Source organism: Schistocerca cancellata, chromosome 4 (assembly GCF_023864275.1).
Source record: "Schistocerca cancellata isolate TAMUIC-IGC-003103 chromosome 4, iqSchCanc2.1, whole genome shotgun sequence".
NCBI classification, from domain to species: Eukaryota; Metazoa; Arthropoda; class Insecta; order Orthoptera; family Acrididae; genus Schistocerca; species Schistocerca cancellata.
The window spans coordinates 177583587-177595840 of NC_064629.1; the positions used below are offsets into that span (position 1 = coordinate 177583587).

The 12254-nt window shown below is 36.7% G+C and overlaps 1 protein-coding gene across 1 annotated transcript in view; it reads left to right on the forward strand.

Annotated features, from left to right (window-relative positions):
* LOC126185214 (serine-rich adhesin for platelets-like) overlaps positions 1–12254 on the forward strand; it is a 504218-nt gene that overhangs the window by 478304 nt on the left and 13660 nt on the right. Inside the window, exon 18 of the mRNA XM_049928096.1 lies at positions 7719–7883. Coding sequence (XP_049784053.1) covers positions 7719–7883 — 165 coding nt within the window. The remainder of the gene's footprint in view (positions 1–7718; positions 7884–12254) is intronic.

Sequence of the window (12254 nt, forward strand, 5' to 3'; positions counted from 1 at the left end):
GCACCTTCTAATTATACAACAATAGTCACTCTGCAGTATAATCTAACAAACCTGCAACAGTCTCACTCCGATGAATGATACGTGCGGCACTTTAATATTATAGTCACTCAGCAGTCATTGTTAACTGTTCTACTTCACTGTCTGTTTACTTATTCACAACACCACATCATTCCACCATTACATTATTGCTGTTTTGACCAACATGAGTTCCACTCTCAAAATCTTGGAACAGACTGCCCTGTAAATGGCTTCAGGCACAGTGCTTATATAGCTTTGCAAAAATATCTACTGAAGTTTCACATTGTCAAATACATAATTTTTATAATCTGCAATTAGAATCTTACATCTCAAATTTATTGGATAGTGCAGGAAAATTGGTTTTGCTTTGAACATTATGTTACAATAAGAGTTTATACTGAAATAAGCCTTCTTGATGAAAACTGCAAAAACAGCTAAATAAATAATATCATACATAAAACTGTTAATTTCCTGGAAACTAACTGAAGTGATGCTGTTCCTACTATGTTTTGGAAATCAGCTACATGAATACTTTTAAGGACTTCTATAGGTTATTTTCCTAAATTTATCAGTAATATAGTAATTACATCTCTTTACATGTCACAATGTGACTGGAATAGGAAATAATTACTGTTATGTAACTGAAATGAGCTGTGGCAAAACTAATTACTTGAAATGGTTCTACTTGAAATGGTTCATATCAATCAGGAAATTATTCCGACTAATGTAATTTAGCAAAGTTGTGCCTGGTCTTATACTCAGAATAACAGAATGACAGCTTTATCCTATGGCACATCTCTCACTAAGACTAATGATAATTAAGGAAGAAAAAATTCATCATTTAAGGAGGCAAATAACAAAACAAAATGGAAATGGATCCCAGCTTGCTTTGCTACATGACCCCCTCATTGAACTGACCAGCCAGCCGTGGTGGCCGAGCCGTTCTAGGCGCTTCAGTCCGGAACTGCACGACTGCTACAGTCGCAGGTTCTAATCCTGCCTCAGGCATGGATGTGTGTGATGTCCTTAGGTTAGTTAGGTTTAAGTAGTTCTAAGTTCTAGGGGACTGATGATCTCAGACGTTAAGTCCCATAGTGCTCAGAGCCATTTGAACCATTTTTTTCAACTGACCAGATAGATTTTGAAAATAGCTAACTGGGAAATTCAATGATCAAACACAAAGCATGAAGAATATTCATAAGCTTACACAAAGTATGATAGATATATAGATAACCATTTTTACAAAAATACAACATATACATTTGACATTAATCTGGTTATCAGATCTTCCCTTAAGACCTCAGTATAAGATATACAGACTGAATATTATATAGTCCCATAAAAAATCATACTTTGCATCTGAAAAACATGTCATCAGAAAAAATTTCCCTCCAAAGAAATTTATGTAGCATACAAAAAACACTATAATACTATTAAGGAAGGAAAATCATTTTCCAGTTCATTACATATTTCATTTCAATCTTAATCAGCAAACTTTCCCATTATACACATTTCAGGGAAGGATAGTTTCATTCCCATTTCACATTATTTGAGGGACTGAGGATCCACATTTCACAATCGACAAGTCTCTTCACACTCAATGGGCAACTGTGTGGTGTGCAATGTCCTGTTAGAGAATAATCGGTGCGATATTCCTTGATGAGATGGTGACTACGAAACGGTATGTGAAGCTTTTGGAAAATGATTTTATCCCCATTATCCAAATTGACCCAGATTTCAACAAGATGTGGTTAATGAAAGATGGAGCTCAACCCCATCAAAGCAGGAGAGGGTTTGATGTCCTGGAGGAGCACTTTGGGGACCGCATTCTGGCTCTGGGGTACCCAGAGGCCACTGGCATGGGCTTCAATTGGTCGCCATATTCTCTGGAACTGAACACATGTGACTCCTTTTTGTGGGGCTATATTAAATACAAGGTATACAGCAATAATCCCAAACCCATTTCAACTCTCAAAATCTCGGAACAGACTGCCCTGTAAATGGTTTCAGGCACAGTGCTTATATAACTTTGCAAAAATACCTACTAAAGTTTCAATTTGGCAAATATGTAATTTTGACAATTTACAATTAGAATGTTACATCTCAAATTAATTGAATAGTGTGGGAAAATTGGTTTTGGTCTGCACTTTATGTTACAATAAGAGTTTCGACTGAAATAAGCCTTCTTGATGATGAAAACTGCAAAAATAGCTAAATAAACAATACCAATAAATCCATCATTGCGAAAATAATTAAGTGGTGATGTTCCTACCATGTTTTGGAAATTATATTTTAAAAAAACTAAAAACCGCCTCGATTGCGAAAAAAGCACCTAGTGTTAAGTGTTAACCCAGGTTTCGGCGTAGATAACTACACCTCGTTCAGAACAACAATAAAACCCACAAGTGCCTAAGAAGACCTTTGTCAATGATTAAAAGAAGACAATAGCTATACATTTATAAACGAAAAAGAAAAGGAAAACACAAACAGTACATATGTACAAAGTCAAAATCACTACCTAACTTAATGGTGTACGCTCCACCTCACACCGGCCTATGTTCAATGGACCGTGACCCGCCATAAACTGCAGCTACAAATGGTCGCTCACGTACAAGCCTGACCCGCTACCTATGCACATGCGCAAGCCAAGGGAAGTTACTTGAATGTGCATGCACATGTGAATACGAGAAAGCTACATGAATACTTTAAGGATTTCTGTGGGTTATTTTCCTAAATTTATCAGTAATATATCAATTAAGTCTCTTTACATGTAAACAGTGTGACTGGAATAGGAAATAATTACTGTTAGTTAACTGAACTGAGCTTTAGGAAACTAATTACTTGAAATGGTTCAAATTAATTAGGAAATTATTGTGATTAATGTAATTTAACAAAGTTGTGCCTGGTGTTATACTTGGAATTACAGAATGACAGCTTCATCTTACACCACATCTGTCACTAACACTAATTATAAATAAGAAAACCAAAAAATTATCACTTACATAGGCAAATAACAAAAAAAGTGGGAATGGGTCCCAGCTTGCTTTGCTACAATTACCTGTACATTATTAGTGACACTAACGTCATCACAGAGCCAAAGCTCACAAGATGGCATTTTTACACTCACTGAGCGGTAGTTTGTTCACCTGAGGAAATTGGTGTAATCACTTCCAATGCAGCTCAGTCTTCACCCGGTTGAGTAAAGCTACTGGCACTGCCCACGCCCCAAAAAAGTGGAGGCAGGTGGAGGACTTGAGGGTGAAGTGTCCCGTGAAATTGTTTGCGTGACATAATCCTCGGGTAAACAGATCTGACAACCCAGAACAAAAGGAATCCTATTTTGTGATACGGTACGTCATCTGACACCAGATGCACCACATCTGCAATAGAAAATCCAAACGTAACAGGGGCATCTAACCCAAACAAACTTTTGTGCTCACACATTAAACACCAAGTATGTAACGGAATGGATAAGTGACTTGTAAACTGTCTCGGCCATGAAGTGGATGAGACTAGCAATCTGCTGTTTGTTGTTGTTTACCATTTGACACTCAGTGCATGCCAGTGGTGGGAACCCTATTCTAGTATTAGTCTATGAGTTGAGTTGGAACATGGCAGCCCCTGTGTCAACTTGTAGAACTAATGGCTTTTCCATCACCTGCACTTCAATGAATAGTTTCTTCTGGGCTCCAGACAATGGCAAATGTGACAATGTAACAAGATGAATATTGTCTGTTGAAGGCTGCCTGCTTATGCTGTATGAAACAAGGGGTGCATGAAAAAAGTAGCATTTGCTATTCCTACCACTGATAATGTATGTGTCTGTGGTGGGCCAATTGGTTTGTTTGTATTGGTGCTGTCTCTTCTTCTCCCCAGCACTCTAGGCTCCATGCACTGGGGCTGCATTCTGTCAACAGTGGCAACATCACTTCTAGCCTCTAATTGGCAGCCAGTGGTGCAGGGGACCTCAAACAACTGTGCAGTACTTAAAACCTCTTTTAACATAAGGCACATTGACACACCTTCATATCTATAGGACTGTGTCTCTGACCACGGTGTCTCCATAAGACAGACTCCTGAGACTTAACTGTGACAAACCAACACTTATGATTGACACTGAGAAGCTCGGTCTCGATACAACTGCAGTAGCTGTTTGTAACACTGGTAGAACTGAATGTGCGCAGTGACCACATGCGTACGCTTGTTGTGATACAACAGCAATGACACAATGTGTCAAAAGAAAGTGACACTGGTTCTAACTGGCACAGAACATGATATGTATGAGGAGGTATCCTTGATAAGAAAAAAGCCTTATAGACCTCCATGTCAACCACCTGGAATGTCACAAAATGTTGTAAAAGCTGCTTCTCATAAGCATCCTAGTGTTCCACGAATTCATCATAGGTGGGAAGTATCAGCGGGTGAACAACCAGCAGCTGAGCCCAGGTCAACATAGCCAAGAACTGTTCCAACACAACCATATGTAACTGCTGCTGTTGCAGTAGTGACTGGAGTAAAAGCTCCATGGAAGAGCCAAATGGCAGAAAAAGCACAGAATCCAGAACATGAAAATTTGACTCTCGATGTTGCCACTTGTGTTCTAATTAGGAACACAAGCAAACACATGGCTGTAAAACAGAGACAACTTACTTGGTCACTAAGAGACTTTAACAAGAATACAATGAAAGTAGTTTACAGGTCTCGAACACATTTAAGAACTGAGGGTCCGGAGGATCGTGCATGCCCTTCTAAAGATGTTATCCCATCAGAAGTCTCTGGTGTTGTGCTGCGTATGCACATTGGGCCTGGTGATGGTGGTTGGTAGTGGCCATCTTGCGTAGTTGCAGGCATGTGCACTACAATTGCTGTAGTGTCCCTACTTACGTCCGTGAGTTACTACAACATGTACTACAGTTACAGACAGTCCTGTGAATTCGCTTATCAAGTTGTGTGAGGTGTGATTGTAAAGTTTTAAGAATGGGCTTGTAATTGTACAATGGTGGTACTTAGATGCTACTGTGATGCATTTCCTTCAAAACAGTCCCCTTCTGATTGAACACACTGACTCCAATGGTGTTTCCACTTTTGGAAACATTCCTCGAAAATTTTTTCCTAAGTGTGTTAAGAACTATCAGTTTGGTTAACAGAAAGGCTTTTCAACAGAAAAACTGATCAAATGTTAAATGCTCTGAATAATCAAACATCACCTACTGGTATATTTTGTGATCTCTCAAAGGCTTTGGACTGTGTGAATCATGAAATTCTTCTAGATAAGCTTAAGTATTGTGGTATGAGTGGGACAGTGCACAAATGGTTTAATTCACATTTAACTGGAAAAATACAGAAGGTTGAACTTAACAGTACAGATAGTCTGCAAAAATTAGCAGTCCTCTAACTGGAGAGAGATCAAGAATGGATGTACCACACAGTTCAGTCTGGGGTTCTATACTGTTCTTAAGATATATTACTGACTTGCCGCTCTATATTCATGGAGATGCAAAGCTAGTTCTTTTTGCTGATGATATGAATATAGTAATCACACTGAACAAACAAGAGTCAGCTGAAGAAATTGTAAACAATGACTTTCAGAAAATTATTAAGTGGTTCTCTGCAAATCAACTTTCACTAAATTTTGAGAAAACACAGTACATACAGTTCAGTGGAGTAAATGGTGTTACACCATTGAAAAATATTGATTTTGAAGAGAAGTCTGTTGCTAAGGAAGAGTATTCAAAATTTCTGGGTGTGTTCATTGATGAATTGAATTGGAAGAAACACATTGATGATATGCTATTAGAGTTATTGCAAATTTTGGTGATAAACATATCAGTAAATCAGCCTACTATGCCTGTTTCCATTCACTGCTTTGGTTTCATATGGCATCATATTTAGGTTTAATTCATCATTAAGAGAAAAGGTATTCATTGCACAAAAGTGTGTAATCAGAATAATAGCTGGAGCAGACATTTCTTTAAGGAACTTTGGATATTCACAGTACCGTCACAATACATATATGCACTTACAAAATTTGTTATTAATAACCCCTCCCAATTCAAAAATAATAGCAAAGTGCATTGCTGCAACACTAGAAGAAAGATGATCTTCACTATTCTGGGTTAAATCTGACTTTGACACTGAAAGGGGTGAATTATGCTGCCACAAAAATCTTTGTCATTTGCCAAATAGCATTAAAAGTCTGACAAATAGCCTACTAGCATTAAAAAAAAAATTAAAAGAATTTCTGAATAGATGAATTTTTAGATATGAAGTAGTAACTATATACAAAAGTTAATTATATTGCGTAAAGAAAACTTATGTTAAACTGACATGTTTCATATCATTACAAAATGTCATATTCATGATCTCTGGAACAAGTATTAATGTGATGTAAGTAATATAATATATATTAACTACCCGATAACAAATAATATACTCTCAGAGTCACAAACTGAATCTCTAAAGGGTTCTGATATTGAGAAGGCTATCTACACATACAGCAAAAATGTACTTAATTCATACATAGTAAATTGGTATATTTTGTGATTTATCAAAGGCATTTGACTGTGTAAATCACAATATCCTTTTAAGTAAATTAGAATATTATTGCATAACAGTAAATGCTACCAAATGGTTCAAATCCTATACCTCTAACAGGAAACAATGGGTCTCATTAGGAAAGAGACATATATTAAGCTGTTAGGTATCATCCAGCTGGGAACTAATTACAAGTTTGCACCACAAGGTTGCATCTTAGAGCTCCTACTTTTCCTTGAGTATATCTGTGACCTTTCATCTGTAACATTATGAGATGCCAGGTTTGTTTTGTTTGTGTATGACACAAACACTGTAATAAATATTAAATCAAGGATAGTCATAGAAAGATCAGTTAATTAAATTTTCATGGACATTTCCTAGACAATTATTTGTCATTAAACTTTGAAAAAACACACTACATGCAGTTTAGAGCTTGTAAGAGGTTCCCTGCCATTATATGCCTAAAAGAAGATGACAGTGTTAAATTCTTGGGATTACAGCTTGATAATAAATTCAACAGGGAGGATCATAACACAGAACTCCTGAAAGCACCTAAACAAATCTCTGTTTTCAATGCAAATGCTGTCAGACATAGGTGATATAAAAATGAAAAAGCTAGCACACTGTGCTTGCTTTCATTCTGTAATGTCATTTGGGATAAGACTTTGTAATAACTCATCAAACCAAGCTAAAGTTTTCCACGCCCAGAAACATGTAGTAAGGATTATTTGTGGCGTGAACTCAAGAACAACCTGAAGAGGCTTGTGTAGGGAACTAGCAATACTATTGCTTCCCAATATATTTATCACTTTACGAAATTTGTCATTAAACATGTATCTTCTTTTCAAACGAACAGTTTGGGGCCCGGAAGTTTCACATCAGCACACACACTGCTGCAGAGGACCACCTCACTTGGGATTTGTGGACGGAAATTAGAATATTTGTTTTTCTTTGCAAATATTTATTTTATATTCTTGTATTTCTGACATGTTCTACACCCTGCAGGATCTTCTCACTACAGCTCTATTGGAACAAAAAGTTCATCTGCTAAAAATTTAATTATTGTAATGCTTTGTGTCCTGGAACTCTCTAAGAAGATAAAATAAGTTGTATCTTATCCTGTTGCTGAAATTTCAACAGACTTTTAAACATATTGGTTGTTGCAGGAACACGGCCTCGTAAATTCAATTTCCCTCGAAGACCTGTACTGTTTAACAGCACAGCAGACAAAGATATGGATCTTTTAGAATCTATGGATCATTTAGCCAGAGACAAGCCTGGATTAGACAACTTGCTTCTTCCAACACAAGTCACAGTTGCACAGTCTCGAGGTATGTAATACATACAATAGTTCCATAAATGGACTAAATGTAATATATGCAGTTATAGGAAATTTTGTATGCTGCCTTAAATGTGAAAATGTTTCTTTCTATCCAGCAAATGATGTAATTTAATAGTTTTCACCTGTATGGTTGAATATTTTACAGATAAATTTTTATATAATTTTATACCACATTACTAAAAATGACTTTAGTGACTGTTTTCTATGAAAATTTCTTTTACATTACATTACATTTAGTGGAATAAAAATATTTAGAGATGATGTTATTCTCACAGGGAGCTAAAGTGGTGAGATGACACTTCCCTTTATCAAAAAGTTACATATGATATTTTCTCAAACATATCTCTTTCTTGAAAATAAAAAAAAGAATGAATGATTTTCTTCCTAAGCTTTGAAGGCACATTCAGTATTAAAGACAAGAATGAAGATTTTAAATGATGCAAAGAAGACCATGATTTAACACATTTGTTTGAAGTGCTGCCGACTACTGCCACTGGAAGGAAGGCATCCACAGCTATTAAAAATATCTTTTTGTAATTGTGTTGAAAACTACAAATGTGTACACTGGCTGTCAGAACAAGTGGAGTAAGCTGGAACTTTGGTACCCTGCTAAGCTTGTGATCATGATAAGTTAGATTTGAGTCGTGGGTCAGCAGACCTCATTCAAGTATTCAGTACTTTTCATAAAGGACTTGAAATGATTGATGTGGTGGTCCCTTCAACAAATTTTTTAAAACTTATTTATTTGTTTGTAGGAATCTCTTTTTTCAGTACATATACTGTGCAGAAGATATTGGACAGAAAAATCTTTTTAGCTGTTGATTTAAAACTACTGGACATATTTCATTTAAATTTTTATAACTCATTGGATCGTCATAGTGAATAATTACAAATTTGACTACATTCTTTTCAGTCTCCAGTCTTCTAACTGTTTTGATGTTGCCCACTATGAATTCCTTTCCTGTGCCAACTTTTTCATCCCAGAGTAGCAACTGCAACCTGTATCATTAATCACTTGCTGGATATAGTCTAATCTCTGTCTTTCTCTACAGTTTTTATCCTCAAGAGCTCTCTCTAGTGCCATGGAAGTTATTTTCTGGTGTCTTAACAGACATTGTATCATCTTGTCCCCTCATCTTGTCAGCGTTGAACACACATTTCTCTCCTTGCTGATTCTGTAGAGAACCTCCTCATTCCTTACCTTATCAGTCCAAATATTATTGTGTATTTACAACATATTTCTATAGTTAAAAGCATGAATGCATGAATGACATGTTTTCAAGCATAAGATACAGCTAGATTGAATAAAAGTAGTTTTTCAGTAGGAAGCTGTCATGGACCTTTCAAAGTTTTGTAGTTTAGGAAGAGATTTTTATATGTCTGGGTAATCTGTTGTATAGTTTTGTCCCTGTATGATATATGCCCTTTAGGCATAATGTGGTGGTGCAGTGACTAACATGCATGTCACTGTCTGTCCTGGTACTGTAATCATGGACAATTTTATTTGGAGGAAAAAGGTTTTCATTTCTCAGTGTACATGTTTTGACATGCACAACTACTTCCAATACATAAATTCAGGGAAGGGATAAGATTTTTACATCCTGAAAGAAAGCTTGAATGGCTTTGTGCTGCTTGCTTGTTTTATTATTCTTATAATTGCATTTTGTTTTGTAAAAACTGTTTTGGGCTGATGTACATTTCCCCATAAAATGATACTGTACCTCGGTAATGAATGTACATGATCAAAGTATATGGTATTTTCTCCCCGCATCCTTCTTAGATGCAATATGTGATCAAATGTATCCGGACACTTGGCTGAAAATGACTTACAAGTTCTTTGCACCCTTCATCGGTAATACTGGAATTCAATATGGTGCTGGCCCACCCTTAGCCTTGATGACAGCTTCCACTCTCACAGGCATACGTTCAATCAGGTGCCAGATGGTTTCTTGGGGAATGGCAGCCCATTCTACATGGAGTGCTCAACTGAGGAGAGGTATCGATGTCGGTCGGTGAGGCCTGGCACAAAGTCGGCGTTCCAAAACATCCCAAAGGTGTTCTATAAGATTCAGATCATGACTCTGAGCAGGCCAGTCCATTACAGAGATGTTATTGTTGTGTAACCACTCTGCCACAGGTCATGCATCATGAACAAATGCTGGATTGGGTTGAAAGGATGCAATCACCATCCCCGAATTGCTCTTCAGCAGTGGGAAGCAAGAAGGTGCTCAAAACATCAGTTTAGGAATTTAGGCCTGTGCTGTGATAGTACCATGCAAAACAACAAGGGGTGCAATCCCCCTCCATGAAAAACATGACCACTCCATAACATCAGCACCTCTGAATTTTACTGTTGGCAATACACACGCTGGCAGATGACGTTCACTGGGCATTTGCCATACCCTCACCCTGCCATCGGATCATCACATTGTGTAACATGATTTGTCACACCACACAACATTTTTCCACTGTTCGATCGTCCAGTGTTTACACTCCTTACACCAAGGGAGGTGTCGTTTGGCATTTACCGGTGTGATGTGTGGCTTCTGAGCAGCGCTCGACCCTGAAATCCAAGTTTTCTCAACTCCTGCCTAACTGTCATAGTACTTGTAGTGGACCCTGATGTAGTTTGGAATTCCTGTGTGATGGACTGTATAGATATCTGCCTATTACACATTACAACCCTCTTCAACTGTCAGCGGTCTCTGTCAGTCAACAGATGAGGTCGGCCTCTATGCTTTTGTGCTGTATGTGTCCCTTCATTTATCCGCTTCACTATCACATTGGAAACAGTGGACCTAGGGATGTTTAGGAGTGTGGAAACCTCGCATACAGACATATGACACAAGTGACAGCTAATCACCTGACCACGTTCGAAGTCCGTGAGTTCCGTGGAGTGCCCCATTCTGCTGTCTCACGATGTCTAATGACTACTGAGGTTGCTGATATGGAGTACCTGGCAGTAGGTGGCAGCACAATGCACCTAATATGAAAAAAATATGTTTTTGGGAGTGTCTGGATACTTTTGATTATATAGAGTATTTGCTACTTCTTTTCCTCTATTAATTTTGCTGAAGACAGAGCAGTAAACCTAAAAAAGAAAACATTACTCATTGTTTATTAATTTTCACAATTTTATTTATTTAGTTTAAGTGAAATTTATATTAATACAGAAAAAGTTTTAAAATCATATGCCATCATGTACTCTAAACCAAATTAACTGTTTTGCTTATTTTGCAACTGGTGATAAACCTTTTATTAAATTCATGAAACAGTGGACTGTGGCAGGGCAGCAGCTTCCAAGACTATGGAGATCTTTCTAGTATATAAAATTTATATTATCATTAAATCAACTCTCCATTCTTGTAGTACGTTCAATCATTAAATCAACTCTCCATTCTTGTAGTACGTTCAAAGTTTTCCTTTCAGTAGCATAGATATACTTAGATGAATACTAAGTATGTTCCACTAAAAAAAAAAAAAAAATAAAATAAAATAAAAATAAAAAATTGAGCTGAGTGCTGTAAATAGGCAGCTTCCTTCAAAGGTTTTTTTAAGTACTGAATGAGATGTTAACTTGCAGCCATTTTATGTATAAATGTAGAAAACAAATGCACTTGATTAATACCACAAAAGCAGATTATTATTCATTACAACAGGTTGCCTTGTAAGCTGAAACATTTCATACTTACAACTTGAAACCCCCTTTTGACAAGAACGTAAAGAAGGGTGACCTTGTGAGCACATCAGACTTGAATGCAGGATTCTGGTGTGGAAAGGTGGCTAATTATGTAATATACCATTTATTTTATAAACTTGCTTACACCAGTATACATTTTTTTTCAGATTTTTCCCCAATAACATGAATCTTCTTTAAATATTGAAAACACTTAAAACAATCCACTACAGTTTTGTAAAGTATATCTTTATAATCCAACAAAACAGTGATAAAATAATTAAAATCTTAAATACACTTGCTTAGTTCACCTGATAAGGCTCATAAATTTCAATAATATATTAAACAAAAACAGTGTTGTAATTTCTGCTCCAAAAAGAAGTACCAAACATCACTTTAACTAGAAGGGCCAATAACACAGACTCTATAACCAATACCAGCTTTTCACCAAATTCACAATGAAATTTAGTAGAGAATTGAAGTGAGCTCTCGCGATAATCTAATCTGATTACATAACTGTAGTGGGACAATTTTAAATACTCATAACCAATAGCCTAAAACTGTTCATTTTATATATGCAACAGGTGAAAAAACTAACCCACTTCTTTAATTTAATTTAGACTTGGCAGGTGACTCAATACCTTGAAATCTCTATTCCAGAATTTTCTTGAATGTAGTATAGCA